Source organism: Babylonia areolata, chromosome 30 (assembly GCF_041734735.1).
Source record: "Babylonia areolata isolate BAREFJ2019XMU chromosome 30, ASM4173473v1, whole genome shotgun sequence".
NCBI classification, from domain to species: domain Eukaryota; kingdom Metazoa; phylum Mollusca; class Gastropoda; order Neogastropoda; family Buccinidae; genus Babylonia; species Babylonia areolata.
The window spans coordinates 7,436,166-7,460,873 of record NC_134905.1 but is presented as its reverse complement, the minus strand read 5'-3'; the positions used below and the strand labels follow the sequence as shown (position 1 = coordinate 7,460,873).

General features: G+C 43.9%; 2 protein-coding genes across 3 annotated transcripts in view; one reads left to right on the top strand and one right to left on the bottom strand.

The window, feature by feature from the left end:
- Positions 1 to 11,583, bottom strand: part of LOC143275452 (5'-nucleotidase domain-containing protein 2-like) — a 31,564-nt gene extending 19,981 nt beyond the window's left edge. The window contains exons 1-5 of the mRNA XM_076579588.1: positions 11,459 to 11,583; positions 9,367 to 9,542; positions 4,858 to 4,988; positions 4,276 to 4,366; positions 2,313 to 2,381 (exon numbers count right to left, since the gene is read on the bottom strand). Coding sequence (XP_076435703.1) covers positions 2,313 to 2,381; positions 4,276 to 4,366; positions 4,858 to 4,988; positions 9,367 to 9,522 — 447 coding nt within the window. The 5' untranslated portion in view covers positions 9,523 to 9,542; positions 11,459 to 11,583. The remainder of the gene's footprint in view (positions 1 to 2,312; positions 2,382 to 4,275; positions 4,367 to 4,857; positions 4,989 to 9,366; positions 9,543 to 11,458) is intronic.
- Positions 11,584 to 12,997: 1,414 nt separating this feature from the next.
- The window catches only part of LOC143275460 (phospholipid scramblase 1-like), a 31,209-nt gene continuing 19,498 nt past the window's right edge, over positions 12,998 to 24,708 (top strand). For both annotated transcript variants that reach the window (XM_076579602.1, XM_076579601.1), the window contains exons 1-3: positions 12,998 to 13,094; positions 16,769 to 17,015; positions 23,099 to 23,257. In XM_076579602.1, the coding sequence (XP_076435717.1) occupies positions 16,901 to 17,015; positions 23,099 to 23,257 (274 nt within the window). In that variant the 5' untranslated portion in view covers positions 12,998 to 13,094; positions 16,769 to 16,900. The remainder of the gene's footprint in view (positions 13,095 to 16,768; positions 17,016 to 23,098; positions 23,258 to 24,708) is intronic.

Sequence of the window (24,708 nt, the reverse complement as noted above, 5' to 3'; positions counted from 1 at the left end):
ACAAAAGTATGGTTGAACACGGACACTTATATCGCGTCTATCCTCAGTCGGAGACCAAGCTCTAAGCGCTTTACAAACACGGGGTCAGTTTCGCAACAGGCTGCCTATCTGGGTTGAGCCGACTGACGGCCGCCATTGGGCGCTCATCATTCGTTTCCTGTGTCATTCAGTCAGGTTTAAGTCACACACGTACACATACACACTCAGACATGTAACATTTTTCATGTATGACTGATTTGTTTATTTGGCCTGCCACGTAGGCAGCGTTTCTCCATTTTCGAGGGTGTGCATGCTGAGTGTGTTCTTGTTTCCATTACCCACCTAACGCTGACAAGTAGTGACTGAACTTTTTAAACTCAAGCCAGACGGGCGCAATAGCCGAATGGTCAAAGTGTTGGACATTCAATCTGAGGGTCCCGGGTTCGAAACACGGTTACGGCGCCTGGTGGGTAAAGGGTGGAGATTTTTCTGATCTCCCAGGTCAACATATGTCCAGACCTGCCAGAGCCTGAACCTCCTTCGTGTGTACACGCAAGCAGAAGATCAAATACGCACATTAAAGATCCTGTAATCCATGTCAGCGATCGGTGGGTTATGGAAACAAGAACATACCCAGCATGCACACCCCTGAAAGCAGAGTGTGGCTGCCTACATAGCGGGTTAAAAATGCTCACACACTTTTGTAAAAGCCCACTCGCATATATACGAGTGAACGTAGGAGTAGCAGCCTACGAACGCAGAAGAAGAAGAAGAAAACTCCGATTTCAGCTACTGAGCAGTCAAGGGGTTAAAGAAAAATACATGGTTCTACTTGTCTGGATATAATAATAATCAAAAAGTGGAGTGATGGCCTAGAGGTAACGTGTCCGCCTAGGAAGCGAGAGAATCTGAGCGCGCTGGTTCGAATCATGGCTGAGCTGCCGATACTTTCTCCCCCTCCACTAGACCTTGGGTGGTGGTCTGGACGCTAGTCATTCGGATGAGATGATAAACCGAGGTCCCGTGTGCAGCATGCACTTAGTGCACGTAGAAGAACCCATGGCAACAAAAGGGTTGTTCCTGGCAAAATTCTGTAGAAAAATCCACTTCGATAGGAATAACAAATAAAACTGCATGCAGGAAAATATACAAAAAAATGGGTGGTGCTGAAGTATAGCGACACGCTCTCCCTGGGGAGAGCAGCCCGAATTTCACACAGAGAAATCTGTTGTCATAAAAAGAAATACAAATACAAATACAAGTACAAATAATTCATGCATTATTTTCAGTGATGATTCGATCAAGTTAAATCAAAAGATTATAAAGCTTATCCTTTTCTTTGAAAGTCATGTGACCACACTGACATATATATCAAAGTATTCACACTGTACGCTTTCACTACAATCAGTTTTATGGCTGACTGTAAAACACAAACACCATTTGCTCATGTCCAACATGTATGCAAACACACACACATACACACAAAAACATGATAATTTCTTTCGAGTCTCAAAATGTCCATAAGTAAAACACAACATTAACTCCTTCACCACCAAGTGTCCGTGCGAAAAACACTCCCCAGTGCCAGATATTTTAGAAGCGATGCCTCACTCTTAGTCACAGGGCTTCGGTTCATGTCAAAACAGCACAATGGACTTGTTCACTTCAAACTGGGTCAGGGGGCAAAGGTCAGTCATTGTTTTATTGGCGGGGGAAACTGGCTGCAGCTGTCGAGCTTTGTTACAATGTGAAAAGTGGTCTTATCGACACGGCCCCTTGATGTCAACAAAAGTCGCCTGATGATGGAGTCTCCCGTCAGATTGACGGATGAGTAGGCAGGCAGGCTTATCTGTCGATGTGTGTCCTCATATGGGAGAAGAGGCCGATTCTGGATGTGCAGCACTTTCCACAGGTGTTGCAAGGGAAAACATCTCCAGAAGTTGAGCCCTGCTTCCTTCGCTCACCCTTCTCCTTAATGACCAGCGTTCTCTTGTTTTCAAACATCTTTATGCCACTAGATCACAGCATCCTCCAGCGAGAGCGGTCAAGGACATCAGTTTCCCAGGAAGCGATGCCTATGTCAGAGGCTTTGAGGTTTGTCTTCAAGGTGTCCTTGAAGCGCTTGCAGGGTCTTCCAAGGTTGCGGTGACCTGCCTTCAGCTGGCCATACAAAAGCATCTTCAGGATCCTGCCGTCTGTCATGCAGACAACGTGTCCTGTCCAGCATAGCCTATGGCGGTCTAAAGTCGCCTATGGCGCTGAAAGAGTTAAACTGAATCAAAAACAGACAAAATCATGTCTGAACATCACACAAAAGCACAACACACACCTACCTCTGTAATTTGAGATATGAGGGAGATCTCTGGAATAGCGAACAGATCGATCATCTGATGCATCGGCCCCTGAATGAGATCAATACATGAAATAACGAATCAACAATGTGGAAAACAGCATCACTCATAATGTTCACAAAATGAGAGCGAGTGACACAGTATGCAATAAAGTTTGAATACACACACCTAATATGAAAGCTACACTTCAATAATTCAGTGAAATTGTTGCACACAAACAAAACAGATAAACAAAACGATCAAAACGTAGATGAAATAATAATGTTAAAATTTAGCACACAACAATACGAAATTCAAACTGGGGCAGATAATGATGATAACAATGATAAGATTTGAAATAACAATAAAGACGGGTGCAATAGCCGAGTGGTTAAAGGTTGGACTTTCAATCTGAGGGTCCCGGGTTCGAATCATGGTGACGGCGCCTGGTGGGTAAAGGGTGGAGATTTCTACGAGCTCCCAGGTCAACATATGTGCAGACCTGCTAGTGCCTGAACCCCCTTCGTGTGTATATCCAAGCAGAAGATCAAATACGCACGTTAAAGATCCTGTAATCCATGTCAGCGTTCAGTGGGTTATGGAAACAAGAACATACCCAGCATGCACACCCCCAAAACCGGAGTATGGCTGCCTACATGGCGGGGTTAAAAATGGTCATGCACGTAAAAGCCCACTCGGGCACATGCGAGCGAACGTGGGAGTTGCAGCCCACGAACGCAGAAGAAGAAAAAGAAGAAGAAGAAATAACAATAAGAAATTTGAAGAAAATGGGGGCAGATAAGGATCTGGGGGGTGGGGATATGGACAGAGGGACAGGTAATGGGGGGGAAGGTGGAGGGTCAGTCAGGTGGGAAGTGTGGGAGAGAGAGGGGAGAGAAAGTGGAGAGAGAGGGAGAGAGAGAGAGGAGAGAGGTAGAGGAGACAGTGGAGAGAGAGAGACAGAGAGAGGAAAGAGTGGAGAGAGAGAGAGAGACAGAGAGAGGAAAGAGTGGAGAGAGAGAGACAGAGAGAGGAGGAGGAGGCAGAGAGAGAAGAGAAAGGGATTGGAGAGAGATGGAGTGGACAGACAGAGAGAGAGAGAGAGAGAGAAAGGTAGAGGGGAGAGAGAGAGAGAGAGAGTGGAGAGAGAAAGAGAGAGTGGAGAGAGGGAGAGGAGAGAGAGACAGTAAGGAGAGAAAAGAGAGAGGGTGGAGAGAGAAAGAAAGGTAGAGGAGAAGAGAGAGAGACAGTGGAGAGAGAGGGAGAGAGAGAGAGAGAGAGGAGAGGGAGACAGTAAGGAGAGAAAAGAGAGAGAGTGGAGAGAGAGAGAGAGAAAGGTAGAGGGGAGAGAGAGAGAGAGAGCGGAGAGAGAGAGTGGAGAGAGAGAGCAGAGAGAAAGGTAGAGGAGAGGAGAGAGAGAGTGGAGAGAGAGAGAGAAAGGTAGAGGAGAGGAGAGAGAGAGAGCGGAGAGAGAGAGTGGAGAGAGAGAGCAGAGAGAGAGAGAGTGGAGAGAGAGAGAGAGAAAAGAGGGAGAGATGGAGAGAGACAGAGGAGAGAGAGACAGAGAAAGACATGTAACGTGAAAGCAATAAGAAAAGGGGAAAAGGTGTGGAACTGGGGAAGGATGCTTTACAATCAGTAAGACATGTGAGAATAAATGACAAAAAATAGATGATGATAATAATGGATACTTATATAACACACTGTCCAGAAATCTTTACAAAATACTTTTGTTACATAACACATTACATCAATGTAATGCACGCACATCAAAATGTGACTAAAAAAACAAAAAAAACTAAACACACACACACACACACACACACAAATGCATACGTACATTTTCATACACATATGCCCATAGCAGCTACCCTCAAACACATACGCACACAGAGGCAGGCACAAACACACACATTCACAAACAGACGGGCATCCACGACAGACAGCAGAGAAAGACGGTGATCACCTTTCCATAGAAGGTGTTCATGTAGTCCAGAGAAATGTGGGTACCCCCATACAGCCTCTTCACCTCCTCGTCCTCCAGCGGCTTCAGACCTCTGCCATCAGTTTTATTCTTCTTGTTATTCCTTATACACTTGTTGCTTATAGTCCAGCCTACCACACAGGACCATATCAGGACTGTCAAACCATACAAAACTTGTCACATTTACAAAAAAAAACACAGACAAACGTCAGATGCATATGTGGAGAACATATTTCTAGCAACCATATAATATTCGAATATCATCTGCTCCGTTTCAGTGGCATTACTCTAACATCACTCATTCTGGGTCCCCCATACACAAATACACCCAGTTTTGGTCTGCAACAATCAATGCATCAAGTCCACAGGGAACTATCAATATCAAGTCGCCAGGAGGCCACACACCAGAGGAGACCCTGCAATGCTGCCGAGTCACTTCGGTGGTGTTCAGCAGCGACCTGTTTTAGTCGCGCCTTGTTTGATTCGACACCCCTCCTCCCCGTCCCCCACCCTCTCCCCATCCCTACCCCTCACACACACACACACACATCCACGCATACACACCTGTACACGGTTCCCAGCTGAATGTTGTGGAAGGAGTCAATCTTCATCAGAAGCCCCTTCTGCGTGTCAAAGTGCAGCCCTCTCACGGCGAAAGACCGGTCGTACTTGAAGTCCAGAATGTCTGATGGATACTGCACACATGTACAACACCAAGGGTGGGTTGCATGAATGAACATAGCAGCGCTAAGTTTACGCATACAAGTTATAGTAAAGAATGATCCTAACTCCACGGTAAACAATTCCATATACGTAGGAAATTCTTCTTTTTCTGTGTTCGTTGGCTGCAACTCCCATTCACTCGTATGTACACGAGTGGGCTTTTATGTGTATGACCGTTTTTACCCCACCATGTAGGCAGCCATACTCTGTTTTCGGAGGGGGGGTGTATGCTGGGTATGTTCTTGTTTCCATAACCCACTATTGAATGCTGACATGGATTGCTGGATGTTTAACGTGTGTATTTGATCTTCTGCTTGCGTATACACACGAAGGGGGTTCAGGTACTAGCAGGTCTGCACATGTACTGACCTGGGAGATCATAAAAATCTCCACCCTTTACCCACCAGGTGCCGTCACCGTGATTCGAACCCGGAACCCTCAGACTGAAAGTCCAACGCTTTAACCACTCGGCTATTGCGCCAGTCACATACGTAGGAACATTCTTAACTCTAAGAAAACGTAGCACTGCTTAGATTGACTCATGCCCAGATCCAAGGTGAGTTTTGAAACATAGGGTTCACAAAAACTTCAGGACCAGATCCAAGGTGAGTTTTGAAACATTAAACACGTGATTCACAAAAACTTAAGGACCAGATCCAAGGTGAGTTTTGATATATTAAACATGAGATTCACAAAAACTTAAGGACCAGATCCAAGGTGAGTTTTGAAACATTAAACATGGGATTCACAAAAACTTAAGGACCAGATCCAAGGTGAGTTTTGATACATTAAACATGAGATTCACAAAAACTTAAGGACCAGATCCAAGGTGAGTTTTGATACATTAAACACAGGATTCACAAACAGTAAAGGAACAGATCTACAGTGAGTTTTTGACACATTAAACGCAGGATTCACAAAAACTTCAGAAACAGATCCAAGATGAGTTTTGAAACATTCAACACGGGCTTCACAAAAAGTTAAGAAACCAGATCCACAGTGAGTTCTGATACATTAAACACGCAGTTCACAAAAAGTTAAGAAACCAGACCCACAGTCAGTTTTTGATATATCAAACAACAGGTTCACAAAAAGTTAAGAAACCAGACGCATAGTCAGTTTTTGATATATATCAAACGACAGGTTCACAAAAAGTTAGGAAACCAGACGCACAGTCAGTTTTTGATACATTAAACACACAGTTCACAAAAAAAGTGAAGAAACCAGAATCCACAGTTAGTTTTGACACATCTAACACTGGGTTCACAAAAACTTAAAAACCACTTGGGAACCTTCACAGTTTTCTTCTTCTTCTTGGGGGCCATGGTGAAAACATGCTCTGAATCTCCATCAAACAGTGGTGTGTGCGTGCAGCCAGTGTCATGAGCACACCTCATACCCAGAAGTGACGGGCACAACAGCCAAGTGGTTAAAGCATTTGACTTTCAATCCTGAGGGTCCAGGGTTCAAATCTCGGTAACGGCGCCTGGTGGGTAGAGGGTGGAGATTCTTTTTCCAATCTCTCAGATCAACATATGTGCAGACCTGCTTTCGCCTGAACCCCCTTCATGTGTATACGCAAGCTGAAGATCAAATACGCATGTTAAAGATCCTGTGGGTTATGGAAACAAAAACATACCCAGCATGCACACCCCTGAAAACGGAAAATGGCTGCCTACATGGCGGGGTAAAAATGGTCATACATGTAAAAGCCCACTCGTGTATGTATGAGTGAACGTGGGAGTTGCAGCCAACAAACGATAATAATAATAACAATAATGGTGCTTATATAGTGCTGAATCTTGTGCAGAGACAAATCAAAGTGCTTTCGCACCAGTCATTCACAAGCATGCATAACTCTAAAACTGGAGAAACTGAAGACAAGGAAGAGGCAGGGAAGGGAGGCTATTTTGGGAAAGAGGTGGGTTTTAAGGCCACACTTGAAAGAGCTGAGTGTGGAGACTTGACGAAGCGAAAGAGGAAGTTCATTCCAAATGCAAGGTCCAGAGACAGAGAAAGAACGGTGAAGAAGAAGACGAACCAGAGGTGCTTTCTTATACGTGCAGCTCCACTGAATAACTGTACATCTTTTGGCTGAAATACTGATTTTTTTAGGGTCAGAGTTTTCAAGCTGTTCATGATGCATGTCTACCTGAAACAGCCGTCAGTGTGTTCAGTGAGAGGCCTGTAGTAGACCATATGTAGACTGCATAATTTAAATCATTTATGGATTATTCAACATTTTATGAAAACACCCCTGGTCCTTAACTTTCTGTCAATCCTGTATAAATATACATACATATATATATCTCTCTCTACTTGTCTTTCCCTCACTCTCCATCTCCTCTCTCTCTCTCTCTCATTGTCTGCCATCTGTCTCTCCCCCTCTCTCCTTCTTTCTCCCCCCCCCCCCCCCCTATTCACTATTCATCATTTCATGTTGCATGCTCTGGGTGCAACTTTTTTTTATGAGCTTTGTTAACCTATTTGTTTTTTGTTGTTGTTGTTTTGTTGGTGGTGGTGATGGTGGTGTGTGACAGTAAACGCCCTTGATGAAGACCAGTGGTCGAAACCGGTCAGGCTTCAAAGAAAGTGTTTTGTTGTTTACCTTTCTTTCTATTGTTATATATATATATATATATATATATATAGAGAGAGAGAGAGAGAGAGAGAGAGAGAGAGAGAGAGAGACAGACAGAGACAGACAGAGAGACAGAGAGAGACAGAGAGAGAGACAGAGAGAGAGAGAGAGAGAGAGAGAGAGAGAGAGAGAGAGAGAGAAAGTATATAAACAATTACAGAAAACAACCCGTTGTACTTGACGTCCAAGATATCTGACAGATACAGCACATGCATAAAGCCAGATCTTCAGTGAAATTTGATGCTTTAATACCGTACACGCACAAAGAATTCTAGAGTTAAATCACAGCAGTAATGAACTGTAGAGAAGTCACAAACACTAGAATGAAAACAAAACAAAGCCAACATGCACACGCAAACACTCAGGCAAACGCAATCACAACAGCTCACACTTTTTCGCACACATTATAAACACACACACACACACACTCTCTCTCTCTCTCTCTCTATCTCTCTCACAAGCATGGTGTTAAGAGAATATTCAGGGATAAAAATGTAAAAAAACACTAGAATGAAAACAAAACAAAGCCAACATGCACACGCAAACACTCACGCAAACGCAATCACAACAGCTCACACTTTTTCGCACACATTATAAACACACACACACACACACACACACACTCTCTCTCTCTCTATCTCTCTCACAAGCATGGTGTTAAGAGAATATTCAGGGATAAAAATGTAAAAAAACACTAGAATGAAAACAAAACAAAGCCAACATGCACACGCAAACACTCATGCAAACACAATCACAAAAGCTCACACTTTTTCACAAACATTATAAACACACATAAACACACACACACACACACACACAAGCACGGTGTTAAGAGAATACTCAGCGATAAAAATGTAAAAAAAAACCACACACACACACACACACACACACACACACACACACACAAGTGAATGCCTCTACAACAGCAGAGTCAGGTATCACTTCACACAAACATACGCAGCACCCAAATGAAAACAGACAAATGATGAAAGCCGACAATGAAGGTCAAGGTGACTTTGGAAGAAGCAACAACAACAACAAAAAAAAAAAAAAAAAAAAAAAAATCACCAAAAACATCAATCCAGCTGTTGTTGGGTGAAAGGTGAAGTGAAATTCAGCCCCTTCAGCTTCAAGATAACAAATCTGAACACATTCCCTAGTCTATTTCAAAGCACAATTCTCACAAAAAGCACAGACACACAGAAAGATACAGAGAGAAGAGAGAGTGAGTTTGTGTGTGTGTGTGTGTGTTATCTTCAGTTTAACGACTATTCACTATAAGTGTTTTTAGACGGAAAGGAGTAAAGTAGTGTATAAAGGAAAGGGAGTGCATGTGAATATTAGTGTAAAAAAGTGTTCATGTTATGTATCAGAGGAAAGGTATATTATTATAAGAAAAAGTCTAAAGAGATTGTGGTGTGTATTGAATGAGGTGTCATGGGAGGGAGAATATGTATATATGCATATCAACAAGTATTAACATACAACAATGTAAATATAAATGTGTGTGTGTGTGTGTGTGTGTGTGTGTGTGTGTGTGTGTGTGTCTGCCTGCCTGTCTGGCTGTCTGTCTGCCTGCCTGTCTGTTTGAGCACGCGCATGCAAAGACTTTAAGTGTGTGTGCCTGTATGTCCCCTCTCCTTTATTACAGACATCTTTGGTGTTTTTTTTCTGAAACCCGTTGGAGGAGCAGTATGTACAGCACGCACCTTGACCTTTGTGACCAGATTGGTTTTCCCAAGGTCGAAGATGAGTTCATGCAAGGCTGGCGTATAAGTAGCTAGCGTGTAGTCGTAGTCAAACCCCATGACCTGTGTGTCGGACAAGGACATTTCATTGTTGGCGAAGATGGCCTCTGGTTGCATGTCTCCGACTGGTAAAGCTTCTGGAAAACAAAACGTACCCCCCACCCGAAAAAAACAACTGTAGTGTTATTGTATATCTCAACTGTAAAGCTATTTATAAACGTTTCTGTTAATTGCTTTTTTTACAAGCAGGGGCAGTAATTTCAACGCTATAATGTTCCTGTTGAAGGTTAATGTTGAAATGTGGTTTCTTTGCTTTAAAACTGGGGAAACCATGGTCAATCAATGGAGTACATGACAAATTATGAAAACACAGAGACACATGTGTACTTAAAAGTAAAACCAACACGCGTACACACACACACACACACACACTCACGCACACACACACTCACACTCATGCACACACGCATGCACATACACACACACACACACACATCCCCCACAAATGAACCCCCGCACGCACTCACGCATGCACCCACGCACATGTCCACGGAAATAAAATTTACTGCGAAAATGGTTTTCACACCTCAGTTTCCCCCATTTTCCTAAACCATCCATGATGAAAAGCTGAGCAAATGGGCAAAAAAATAAATAAATAAAATAATATAAATAAATAAATAAACAAATGAATAAACAAATAAATAAACTAAACAACAGCTGGGAGCCCTGCATATGTTGTCACCACCATAAATTTACAGCTGTTGCAGTGTTATCTTTTTCCATTACATTTTACAGCTTTCAATGTTTAAAACAAATCAATGTCCGTAATAAATAAGTCACACACTCTGAGTATGTGTGTGTGTGTGTGTGTGTGTGTGTGTGTGTGTGTGTGTGTGTGTGTGTGTGTGTGTGTGTGTGTACATGCACACGTGTGTTAGTGTACAATTACTTGAATTAGCGTGTGAACAGATGTGTGTATGTGTGTATTTGCGTGTGTGAGACAGCTAGGGACAGAGTGAGAGAGAGGGGGGAAGACAAACATTAAAAGGCACACTGTGCGAATGCATGCATGACTTGCATACATTTGTTTTCAATATGTGTGGTGAGTTTGGGAATGAGAGAGAAAGAGAGTGAGAGAAAGAGACTGTGAGAGAGTGAGAGAAAGAGAGACAGAGAGAGACAGACAGAGAGACAGATAGAGACAGAGACAGAGAGAGACAGATTGAGAAAGTGGGGGAGACAGAGAGATAGATCAACATCCAGAACAAGTCATTCTCTATGTGTGTGCATACAACTGAGCATGAGTGTGTGTGTGTGTGTCCAGAAAGAAAGAGAAAGCAGGGCAGACAGAGAGACAGACCAACATTCACTCTATATGTGTGTATGTACAAGTTAGTGTGTGTGTGTGTGTGTGAGTGTGCACACGTGCTTGTGTGTGTGCATGCATTATGCTCTCAATTGCTCGTGTGTCTACACTGTGTGTGTTCTTTTTTTTAAAGTTTGTTTGTTTTCTTTACTTGATTTGTTGTCGTTGATGTTGTTTTGGGGATGTTTCCTTTCTTTTTTCTTTCTTTCTTTCTTTTTTTTTTTTTTTTTTTTTTGTTTGTTTTTTTGTTTGTTTTTTGGGGTTTTTTGTTTTTTGTGGTGGCATTTTTTGTGGTTTGTTTTGTTTAGGTCTGGGATTTTTTGCTGTTGTTGTAATTGTTCTTGTTGTTTGTTTGTGGTTCTTTTTTTCCTTGGTGGTTCCACCTTTGTTTTTGGCAAAATTACACAACATTTTGGATCTCCAAAGACGATCACCTACAGAGGTCAACCCCACACCCTGTTCCCTGGTCAGAACACTACAGGTATATCACGCACGAACAGTGTGACCACTGAGCAACATTGCCGGGGAAATCAAGAAAGGCTGAAGAGCTTTACAGCCCTCCCCTCCACCCACTCCCACCTCCCTCCACCACCACCACCACATAAACACATACTGTGCATGCGTGATGAGCATGATCACTGACTGAATATGCCCGTCGAACATTATCCATCACATCAAACTTCTTACCTGCAGCTGCTTGTTTTCTCTGGTTGTAAATTTCCAACAGTTCTGTCCTGCTTGTGACGTAGTGAGCACGACCCGCTTCTACCCATCTTCTGGGAAAACGGCCACGCTTGGCAACCGTAGTAGCTCGGAGCCACATACATCTGCACGCCATGTTGATCGTCTGAAAAGCGCAGCAGAAGGACGTCAGGGGAGGTAAATTTCACGGGTGGTTTCTACTTTCGTTTCTGTGACCAACAAAAAAAACGTGCATGGAGTTATTTTTAGATCCGCGCGGATTCTGGGTGATTCCTTTTACGGAATGTGCAAAAACGGGTTCTCTAAAATGTTTTTAGCGAAATATCCACACATGTATTTTATAATCAGCCAGTCAGTGCGGGCGACATACGTTGTCAAACTGATTGGTACTTCACAGGTCCTGCGAGTAGGATTTGTTGTTTTATATTTCTTAACTTTTTATGTTAATAATAATAATGATAATTAAATGTAGGCTTATATAGCGCAGTACCCCCATATCTCGGATGGGGCTCACCACGCTTTACAATAAAATACACAAATTTAAGACTAAGTGTCGTAAAATATGTACAAAGTCAACACAGTTACACATGACATTGGCTAAAATATACATAAGTATGAATAAGTGACATAACAAATTTTTAAAATGTAAATCGAAACAGCGCCATCACAGTAAATCACATAGGTGCAAATCACAGCAAAACAAAGCACATCACATTTACCATTGTCAAAAATAAACACCAGGGTACCGGGTACACCAAAAGCATGCACAGATGCATACAGATCAACACAAAGAGCACATCCAGCAACAAAAATCACAGCTGTTGTTGTTATCATTAAAAAAAACCCAAAAAACCTTTCGGTTTCATACACATAGTTGAGCCAAACATGGAAATTTTGCTTCCAATATGAAAATCAGTGATATCTATTTTGTCTGGTGAAAAAAAAGAGAAGAAGAATGAAGTAAAAAGCAACAACATAAAGCATGTATCACTCACTATAACACATAGTCATGCACGCGCATGCATGCATGCATGCCCGCGCACACTCACACACACACACACACACACACACACACACACACACACACTGACACACACACTGAACTTGATGACACACACTCGCATACGTATACAGTAATTTCTTTCCCATCCCTCGATTTTTCCCTATCCTCGTCTAATATCACTCGTTGTGAAAAGACGTTAAAGAATGAAAACACGCAGAAAGATAAACAAGAAAGCAGGCTGGGTAGAAAGGCAGACACGCACGCAAATGTATGTCTACCTGTCTCTCTCTCACTATTAGTTCTCTTTCTGGGCCAAGCTAGGTACAGTTAGAAAAGAAGGAGAAGAAAAAGAGAGAGAACATCTACGATCATTGAAAATTGCTCCCCCAGCCCCCACCCCCCTTCCCCCCGCCTCCTCCCTCTCGTTTTTTTCTTTTTCAAATCCATCGTGGAGTTGTAAAGGGAGACAACACAATGTGCACACGAATAAAGGTGCGGAGAGTTATAATCCCATGCCGAATGCTGTAATGACCGCACCCATTGCCTTTCCAAATATCAGGAAGTCCTGACTGCGAATAACAGCTTTGTACAGCGGCTATCTCTGCTCCTGGAAAGACAGTAAGTTATTGATCAGTTTTTGAAGCAGTACACGTGCACTTTATTCATATATGTGGTGCTGTTAGTTTCGAAATGCTTTCAAAATGATATGTTGATTATTTACGGTCGTGTTTGCATATCTCGTCTTCGGCGTAAATGTAGGATCCTAAAAATAAACAAGAAAAACCGTTCGATTAATTACAGTAGACAGTCACTGTATTATTTGTAGTTTTCTGTGCATTGTTTCGATTGTTAAGTATGAAAAAGAAAATCATTTTGCGACTTACGAGTAGTCGATAATGAATTCAGGAATCGAGTGATACTGACAGATTTATTTTGCGTGCATACGCGAGATGCACAAGCGAGGCCAAATACGCTGTTATTTGGTAGGCTACTTTCATTGCCCCAAATGACGTGTTTATTGATATTAACTAATTAAAAAATCTCTGTATGCTGCTTCCGATCATTGGCACAATACCAGGGCCTAAACTATTAAGTGAACAGTTTTGATGCCATTATTTGAATACGTCAATAGTGACTCTTGGTGTGCAAACATTCTTGACCAGGGCGTACATGCACTGGCTAATTAGAGAGAGAGAGAGAGTAAGGATTTTGTTTTTGTTTTTCTGAGAGAGAGCCCAGTGCTGTTCAATGTTTAGGGATTCTGCTTGGTTGAAAATCTTGGATGTCCGAGAGAATCTTTAACCCAAATTTCCGGGGGTCCCACACTACTTCTCGAGGGTCCTCTAAATCAAGTGCTACACATTCTCATCAATTTTGCATTTCTTTACACACATACAACCCCCCCCCCCCCCAACTTCCACCTCCCCTCCAATATTCCTTGTGACAACAACCAGTGCGTGTGGGAGTAAAGACATTAAATTGTAGTCTGTTTCTATTCTTTTTCTTTTTACTGTTAAACTTGCACTGTGGACGTGCCTTTTGTATTCTATTCACTTTGCTGTTTGCTCTGCGTGGGTGTACAGCACACAGCCAGAACCAATGCTTATTCGCTTTCGTTCCACTTTATGATACAGGAAGGTGATGCACATTAAAATGTGTGAGAAGCATTTTATTGGAGCTCTTTCTCACTGGAATAAATATTGGTATGATAAGAAAATAACACTATAATTTGCATTTGAAAAGATTGCAGTTTTACTCTCTCTTTTTTTTCTTCTTTTCTTTTTTACATCACATCTTTTTAATCTTTTTTTTTTTAAGGGGGTGGAGGGGGTTGCGCAACAAAACGGGTATGGAGGGGGTGGGGGGGTCGGGGGGGGGGGGGGGGGGGGGTTGCTCAACAAAATGGGTAGGGTCCTTGCAGACAGTAGACTCCTGATCCATGCTGACCAGTGATGGGGGTTTGACTTGGAGTTTGGGGCGCTGTTTCAACTTGGTGTTGCGTCCTTGGGATAGGCACTTTACTTTGATGTTCCTCACTCCACCCAGGTGTGAATGGGAACTGACTTTGGTTGGGGAATGTTGAAATGATGGAAGGATAGGATTCGGCCCCACCTTCCTATGCCGAGCCCTTGACACAGTGGGTATGAATTCACTGCCTCGATGGCCGTAAAAGGCTGTGGGAACTTGAACTCACTCTGGACGATAGTGTTCCTGACATAAGGTAGCGTTCCGGACGACAAACGCTATAGCGGTTTCGACAGTTAAAAATCTTTCCATGTTTTCCTCACAGGGTAGCATAAAAATCACCGCTACACTGGGCATTGCAAACGTGTCAAGGGTTAAATGGAAAGTTCCTTCATGAGATTCCATAACAGCACACTCCACAGCGAGTTCAGGACCCCACACGACAAGCTAATCAGCATACATATTGAAAATGGCAGGTGGAAATTTTTGGAGCAAACTGGATCACGACAGCGGCTTTTACCACTGCTCAAGTGATTGAAATGCTTCAAACTGAAGGTTTTGACATCGACGAGGATGATGAAGACGGTGAATAAAGTCTCTGTAGTGAAGAAAGCTACCAGCAAGTAGGTACTGATAGTGATTCAGCTTCTGAGAGCAGTGAAGAGGGAGGGGGGTGGGCGTTCACACAATGTGAGGAGAGGGGTCAGTGGGTCAAATACAGTGAGTTTCATTCAGTTACTTTATGTTCTGTATTTTTTGTGATTTTTTTTCCTAACCCTAACAAGTGGGCAAGGGAGAGAACTAGCCGTCCGGAGTGAGTTAACCCCTTTTTTTAATTCATTTTTTTAATTACCGTTGTTGATTGTATAGGAGTATTGTGTTGATAACTCATGCATGTGAAGGCACGATCTGTCAGTGGATATGAATAAATGCCTGCAGGCTGTGGGGTCTTTAATCTTAACCTTGAGTGATTAGTTTCAGTCTAGTTGCAGTTTCTCAAGTTGTCGCTGCATTGGGACAAATCCGTAGAAACACCACACCACATCTGCAAGGCAGATGCCTGACCAGCAGCATAATGCAATGCACTCAGTCAGGCCTTGAGTGCATGCATATATTTGTGTTCCTATCAGAGTGGATTTCTTCCACATAAGTTGGTCAGAGGACAACACTCGTTGCCATGGGATCTTTTTCAGTGGCATACCAAGTGCGTGCTACACATGGGACCTCAGTTTATTGTCTCAACTGAATGACTAGAAGCTTAATTTGATTTTCCTGTCAAACTTGTATTTGTATTTGTATTTCTTTTTATCACAACAGATTTCTCTGTGTGAAATTCAGGCTGCTCTCCCCAGGGAGAGCGCGTCACTACACTGCAGCGCCACCATTTAAAAATTTTTTTTTCCTGCGTGCAGTTTTATTTGTTTTTCCAATCAAAGTGGATTTTTCTCCAGAATTTTGCCAGGAACAACCCTTTTGTTGCCATGGGTTCTTTTACATGCGCTAAGTGCATGCTGCGCACAGGACCTCGGTTTATCATCTCATCCGAATGACTAAGCGTCCAGACCACCACTCAAGGTCTAGTGGAGGGGGAGAAAATATTGGCGGCTGAGCCGTGATTCGAACCAGCGCGCTCAGATTCTCTCGCTTTCTAGGTGGACGCGTTACCTCTAGGCCATCACTCCACTACTTGAGAGAAAGGGCGAGACATTGATTCAAACCCAGACCCTCACAGACGCTGTATTGGCAGATCAGCGTCTTAACCATTCTGCCACCTTCCTCATACGGACAGGTGTGCTTCCAGTAGCCAAGTGGTTAAAGTGTTGGGCTTTCAATCTGAGGGTCCCAGGTTCATATCTCGGTAACGGCGCCTGGTGGGTAAATGATGGAGATCTTTCCGATCCCCCAGGTCAACATTTGTGACTGAACTTGCTTCGTGTGTATATCACGCAGAAGATCAAATATGCACGTTAACAATCCTGTAATTCATGTCAGCGTTCAGTGGGTTATGAAAACAACTACATACCCAGCATGCATACCCCTGAAAACAGAGTATAGCTGCCTACGTACATAGCAGGGTAAATAAACAAAACAGTCATACACGTAAAATGTTACATGTCTGTCTCAGTGTGTATGTGTGTGTACCTGAAATATGATTAAAAGATACAGTAAACGAATGATGAGTGCCCAATGGCAGCCATCAGTTGGCTCTACCCAGGTAGGCAGGCTGTTGTGCAAATGACCCAGAGTTTGTAAAGCGCTTAGAGCTTGGTCTCCAGCCGAGGATAGGTACTACATAAGTATCTGTATCATATATTATTTTGTTTCAGGAAACCTTCACTTGCCAACAAGACAAGACTCCACCGAGGCGAGGTGTAGCGCTAGCAAAGCCGGTTGTTGCCATCATCTCATCGTAACCCCCAGTCACCTGTTCGCGTTACAAGCAGAGCTGTTACGTCATCATGAGTGCCGGGTATCCCGCCATGGCTCTGGACGAGAAGATGGGCGTCATGCCTGCCCAGCCCATGCCCACTGGCGCCCCGGGGCAACCCATCGCCATGCAACCAACGCCCGGTGGTGAGTGGGACAGTGAATGTGTGTGTGTGTGTGTGTGTGTTGGTGTTCCAAAGAGTGTGTGTGTGTCTGTGTCTGTCCAGGGCAAACCATCGCCATGCAACCAACGCCCGGTTGTGAGTGGGACAGTGAATGGTTTGTGTATGTGTGTGTGTGTGTGTGTGTGTGTGTCGGTGTTTCAAAGAGTGTGTGTGTGTGTGTCTGTCTGGGGCAACCCATTGCCATGCAACCAACACCTGGCGGTGAGTGGGACAGTGAATGTTTGTGTGTGTGTATGTTTGTGTATGTTGGTGTTTCAAAGAGTGTGTGTGTGTGTGTGTGTGTGTGTGTGTGTGTGTGTCCAGGGCAAACCATCGCCATGCAACCAACGCCCGGTTGTGAGTGGGACAGTGAATGGTTTGTGTGTGTGTGTGTGTCGGTGTTTCAAAGAGTGTGTGTGTGTGTCTGTCTGGGGCAAAACATCGCCATGCAACCAACACCTGTTGGTAAGTGGGACAGTGAATGTTTGTGTGTGTGTGTGTGTGTGTGTGTGTTGGTGTTTCAAAGAGTGTGTGTGTGTGTATGTGTGTCTGTCCGGGGCAAACCATCGCCATGGAACCATCGCCCGGCGGTGAGTGGGACAGTGAATGTGTGTGTGTGTGTGTGTGTGTCTTTCAAAGTGTGTGTGTGTGTGTGTGTGTGTCTTTCAAAGTGTGTGTGTGTGTGTGTGTCTTTCAAAGTGTGTGTGTGTGTTTCAGTGTGTATGTGTGTGTGTGTCTTTCAAAGTGTGTGTGTGTGTGTGTTTCTGTGTGTGTGTGTGTGTGTGTGTGTGTGTCTTTCAAAGTGTGCGTGTGTGTGTTTCAGTGTGTGTGTGTGTGTGTGTGTCTTTCAAAGTGTGTGTGTGTGTTTCAGTGTGTATGTGTGTGTGTGTGTGTCTTTCAAAGTGTGTGTGTGTGTTTCAGTGTGTATGTGTGTGTGTGTGTCTTTCAAAGTGTGTGTGTGTGTTTCAGTGTGTATGTGTGTGTGTGTGTCTTTCAAAGTGTGTGTGTGTGTTTCAGTGTGTATGTGTGTGTGTGTGTGTCTTTCAAAGTGTGTGTGTGTGTGTTTCAGTGTGTATGTGTGTGTGTGTGTCTTTCAAAGTGTGTGTGTGTGTTTCAGTGTGTATGTGTGTGTCTTTCAAAGTGTGTGTGTGTGTTTCAGTGTGTATGTGTGTGTGTGTGTCTTTCAAAGTGTGTGTGTGTGTTTCAGTGTGTATGTGTGTGTGTGTCTTTCAAAGTGTGTGTGTGTGTTTCAGTGTGTATGTGTGTGTGTGTGTCTTTCAAAGTGTGTGTGTGTGTTTCAGTGTGTATGTGTGTGTGTGTGTGTCTTTCAAAGTGTGTGTGTGTGTTTCAGTGTGTATGTGTGTGTGTGTCTTTCAAAGTGTGTGTGTGTGTTTCAGTGTGTATGTGTGTGTGTGTGTCTTTCAAAGTGTGTGTGTGTGTTTCAGTGTGTATGTGTGTGTGTGTGTGTGTCTTTCAAAGTGTGTGTGTGTGTTTCAGTGTGTATGTGTGTGTGTGTGTGTGTCTTTCAAAGTGTGTGTGTGTGTTTCAGTGTGTATGTGTGTGTGTGTGTGTGTCTTTCAAAGTGTGTGTGTGTGTTTCAGTGTGTATGTGTGTGTGTGTGTGTGTCTTTCAAAGTGTGTGTGTGTGTGTTTCAGTGTGTATGTGTGTGTGTGTGTCTTTCAAAGTGTGTGTGTGTGTTTCAGTGTGTATGTGTGTGTGTGTGTCTTTCAAAGTGTGTGTGTGTGTTTCAGTGTGTATGTGTGTGTGTGTGTGTCTTTCAAAGTGTGTGTGTGTGTTTCAGTGTGTATGTGTGTGTGTGTGTCTTTCAAAGTGTGTGTGTGTGTTTCAGTGTGTATGTGTGTGTGTGTGTCTTTCAAAGTGTGTGTGTGTGTTTCAGTGTGTATGTGTGTGTGTGTGTCTTTCAAAGTGTGTGTGTGTGTTTCAGTGTGTATGTGTGTGTGTGTGTCTTTCAAAGTGTGTGTGTGTGTTTCAGTGTGTATGTGTGTGTGTGTGTGTCTTTCAAAGTGTGTGTGTGTGTTTCAGTGTGTATGTGTGTGTGTGTGTCTTTCAAAGTGTGTGTGTGTGTTTCAGTGTGTATGTGTGTGTGTGTGTGTCTTTCAAAGTGTGTGTGTGTGTTTCAGTGTGTATGTGTGTGTGTGTGTCTTTCAAAGTGTGTGTGTGTGTTTCAGTGTGTATGTGTGTGTGTGTGTCTTTCAAAGTGTGTGTGTGTGTGTGTTTCAGTGTGTATGTGTGTGTGTGTGTCTTTCAAAGTGTGTGTGTGTGTGTGTTTCAGTGTGTATGTGTGTGTGTGTGTCTTTCAAAGTGTGTGTGTGTGTTTCAGTGTGTATGTGTGTGTGTCTTTCAAATTGTGTGTGTGTGTTTCAGTGTGTATGTGTGTGTGTGTGTCATTCAAAGTGTGTGTGTGTGTGTGTGTTTCTGTGTGTGTGTGTGTGTGTCTTTCAAAGTGTGCGTGTGTGTGTTTCAGTGTGTGTGTGTGTTTCAAAGAGTACATGTGTGTTTCAATGTGTGTGTATGTGTGTATGTTTCAAAGTGTGTGTGTGTGTGTTGTTGTTAATCATTGATTTTGCATGTGTATGTGTATGTGTGTGTGTGTGTTTCATTGATTTTGCATCATTTTAGTAAGGGTAATATTAGACAGTGACAAGAAAAGGAAAGAAGAGGGAGGAAGGGGAATAAGGAGTGTTTATGGTAACTTGGTGGAAGGAATGTATCTGTTCATGTGTACGTGTGTATATGTATGTATACCAGTGAGTGTGTGCGTGTGTGTGTGTGTGTGTGTGTGTGTGTGTGTTTGTAACTGGTCATTGAAAATAAGAAACCTCCGAACAAACCGCAAGGTCCTTTGAAAAATAATCGACCGAGATTCGTTCTCCTCATAGGTTGTTAAGAGTTTTTCTCTGCATCCCAAATGTTGCAACCCTGATCACCAGCCCACACCACTGATTCTTCTTCTTCTTTGTTCGTTCGTGGGCGACAACTCCCACGATTACTCTGGAAACAGAAACTTTACAGTATTACATAAATCGTTCACTCCCAACCCGCGCTAAGCTGGTATGTGGTGACAGCTGCTCATAGTAAAGTGTTTGTTTCCGCGGGCGGTTTGGGTTTGTGTAGGCATCATTCAAAAGGGAAGTGTGCAAAGGGAACTCCCCTCCTCTATACAAGGAGAGTTATTATCTGAGGATCCTGTGATCAGACCAGTACATACATTTTGTGGATGATAAAAGTTTGAGTATTCTCAGTGAATGGAAGGAATTGTATGTGTTCTTGGACATTGCAGCTGATTTCTCCCTTTCAACTCCTACCCCCCTCCTCTCCCATTTCCATAGTTTGTTTGTTGGTTTTGTTTTTTTAATTACAACATTCAAATGTGTGTGTGTGTGTGTGTGTAACATAGAAATAGGCAGTCAGTTTGAGAATTCAAATTCAAAATTTAAAACACTTCATTATTCCACATGGAAATTAATGTATGCAATCACAGGCTCGTGTTGTAGACACAAACATAAAATGAACATGCGCACCGTGAAAGACATTAAAACGAGTCAGTTAAGAACTCACAGCAGCTGATGGTTGACTTAAACAAACCACACACATACACGGCGTGCGTTAAGACAGTATAGGTATTGCACAACAATGTATACAAATAGTAAACATCCAGCTAATAAATTGTATCATACACACACACACACACACACACACACACACACACACACACACACACACACACACACATGCACACACACACAAGGTTATGCTGAATGCTAAATGTTTGTTCTCCGAGTGAAGGGAGATTTGTTTAGAATGTGCATTTGTGTCATGCCATTGTCAGTGTGTGTGTGTGCTTGTGTGAGTGTGTGTGTGTGCACATGTGTGTGTGTGTGAGTGTGTGTGTGTGTGTGTGTGTGTGTGTGTGTGTGTGAGATAAAGAGATAAGCAGTTTGTGTGTGTGAGTGTGTGTGTGTGTGTGTGTCAGATAAAGAGATAAGCAGTTTGTGTGTGTGTGTGTGTGTGTCAGATAAAGAGATAAGCAGTTTGTGTGTGTGTGTGTGTGTGTGAGATAAAGAGATAAGCAATTAATTAGCAGTCAATTAGAGAAGGTTGTACTGTATGCAAAATGTTTGTTCTCCGAGTGAAGGGAGATTTGTTGAGAATGTGCACTTGTGTGTGTGTGTGTGTCAATGTGTATGTGGGGGGTGGGGGTGGGGGTGGGCGGGTTGAGTGCGCGCACTCGTGTATGTGTGCATGTGTGTGTGTGCGTTGTGTGTGTGTGTGTGTGTGCGTGTTGTGTGTGTGTGTGTGCGTTGTGTGTGTGTGTGTGTGCGTGTTGTGTGTGTGTGTGCGTGGTGTGTGTGTGTGTGTCTGTGTGTGTGTCTGTGTCAGTGTGTGTGTGTTTCGGTGTGTGTGTGTGTGTGTGTGTGTGTGTGTGTGTGTGTGTGTGTGTGTGCGTGTGTGTGTGTGTGCGTGTGTGTGTGTGTGTGTGTGTGTGTGTGTGGTGTGTGTGTGTGTGTGTGTTTGCATCTCTATGTCTGTGTGTGCACAAGTTACACTTTCCGCCCTCTCTCTTGTGTCCACATGGTGCCCTGATCCCTGCACTTTGTCTAAATGTGTACACACATCATTCTTTTCATACACCCTCCTCCTTGCCCTATGTACGTGGCTACCCCACCCCAGTGCAGTGTGTGTGTGTGTGTGTGTGTGTGTGTGTGTGTGTGTGTGTGTGTTGTCTTCAGTTTAACGTCTTTCCACTTGAAGTGATATTAGAATGTGTGTTAGTGTGTGTTTGTGTGTGTGTGTGTGTGTGTGTGTGTGTGTGTGTGTGTGTGTGTGTGTGTGTGTGCGTGTGTGTGTGTGTGTGTGTGTCCACAAATTCTTTTCTCACACCCCACTCCATGCCCATATCTAGATGGCCCCACACCCCACTGCTGTGTGTGTGTGTGCCTGTGTCTGTGTGTGTGTGTCTGTGTGTGTGTCTGTGTACTAAACACGTGTTTCTGTGTGTTTATATTTAAAATAGTGTGTGTGTGTGTGTCTGTGTCTCTGTGTGTCTGTGTCTGCATACACAAATCATTCTTCACACGGTCCCCACCCCCACCCCTCCCCCAACCTCCAACACACTCCTGTCTCAGTGTTGGTCCATGAGCCACTCCCCCACCAATTGGAAGGAGACCCCCCCATGCCCATGGCAGGGCCAGCCAGCTGCCTTACCTTACCTTACCTTATGTGTCCTATTCTGGACCTTCCCTTACCTTGCCTTGCTAGTCTCTTCTCCTCTTATCCTGTCTTAATCTTACCGTGACTCACCCCATCTGGCCTTACCTCATCGCACCTCTCGGTCTTACCTTGCCTCACTTCACCTTACCTTTACCTTACCTGACCTCACTTCACCTCACCTTACCTTACCTTACCTTACCTTACCTCATCTTACCTTACCTCACCTTACTTCACCTCAATTTACCTTACCTCACTTCACCTCACTTCACCTCAGTTTACCTTACCTCACCTTAACCTTACCTCACCTTACCTTACCTTACCATACCTCACCTTACCTGACCTTACCTTACCTGACCTCACTTCACCTCACCTTACCTTTACCTTACCTGACCTGACCTGACCTGACCTCACTTCACCTCACCTTACCTTACCTTACCTTACCTTACCTTACCTTACCTTACTTCACCTCAGTTTACCTTACCTCACCTCACTTCACCTCAATTTACCTTACCTCACCTCACCTCACCTCACCTCAATTTACCTTACCTCACCTTACCTTACCTTACCTCACCTCACCTCACCTCACCTCACCTCACCTTACCTTACCTCACCTCACCTTACCTTACCTTACCTCACCTTACCTTACCTCCTCTTCTCTTCTCACATCTCTTACCTTACCTTACCTTACGTCTCTCCTCTTCTCTTATCTCCTCTTACTTACCTTACCTTACCTTTCCGTACCTTTCCATAGCTTACCTTACCTCCCTCCTCTCTCAGATCCTCTTACCTCACCTTACCGTACCTCACCATACCTTACCTTTACCTGTTGTCCAGGTGGGGCCCCTCCCCCAGCAGGGTGGACCCCCGGAGCGCCCCCAGGAGCAGCCCCCGGCCCGGTGCCCATGGCGGGGCCGGCCAACTGTCCCCCTGGCCTGGAGTACCTGGCCAGTGTGGACCAGCTGCTGGTCAAACAGAAGATGGAGGCTTTGGAAGGTGGGGCAGGGCGGTGTGGGTGGGCGATGGTGTGTGTGTGTGTGTGTGGTGTGCACTGGGTGTTGTGGTGTGTTGTTGTCTTGGGGTGTGTGTTGAGAGTTTGGGTGGTGGTGGGTTTTTTTTTGTTTTTTTTTTTTTAATCTTTTTATTGTTCTTGTGTGCTTTCAGTTCAAACCTCTGTCGCAAATGTGCTTTACAATGAATTGAATAATAATATGTCGGACACAATCATACAAGAACGCGAGTCCGTGCGCGCTCACATGCACACATGTGCACACACACTCACACACACACACGTGCACACACACACACACACGTGCACACACACACACACACACGTGCACACACACTCACACACACTCGCACATACATACACGCATACACACTCTCTCTCTCTCTCACATACACACACACACACACACACACACACACACACGTGCATGCACACACGCATACACACTCTCACATACACACGCGCACACATGTGCACACACACACACGCATGCACTCATGCATGCACATCTGCTCACACACACACACACACACACACATACACACACACACTTGCACACATGCTCACACACATACACAGACGTGCCCTGCACGCGCGCGCACACGCACGCATGCACGCACACGTGCGCACACACACACACACGCACACACACACATACACACACACACGCATACACTCACGCACGCACATCTGCTCTCTCTCTCTCACACACACACACACACACACACACACACTCTCACACACCCTGGCACACATGCTCACACACATACACAGACGTGTGCATTCACACACACATGCACACACACACACACACACACACACACACAGAAGAAATAGGATGTATTACATAGAAACCAGAATTATATAGAAGGGAGTGCCTCAGTTATAGAGACTACTTGAAAAGGAATGCTTTTAGATTTGTTGACTCACACGTTGAACAAAATGTAGAATGACACAGTGTCTGTGTGTATGTTTTTCCATGGTAAACTTTAATGCTGATGTTTTCTCAGCAGCTACAAGTTTCATAGGAAGTAAACTTGGCTGTAAGCATAAGACCTTTAACTCACTCAGTACGGCCAGTCCTCTCTTCTCCTCTACACAGACCCCTCGGATGTCCAGTGGGTGTCTGAATGACCCAACCTTTAGCTTCTGTCGTCAGAATTGTGGTATTCTTTGTCAACATTCACCTCTTCAGTATAAGAGCCTTCTGCTTGCAATATTTTGATGATGGTAATTGGGGTGAAACGCTGTTAGCATCGTCTCTTTCACCGTTCGTATGGAGAGAGTTAAAGTCATCCCCATTATCATGGTCAAAGGTCAGTGTCATTATTTGGTGAAAGAAAAACCTTGATAGAGAGTGTGTCTTGCACCCAGTTTTAGTCAAACTTGGTATTATGACTGGTCATGGGTACAAGATAATCCCAAAACTTAACAATTT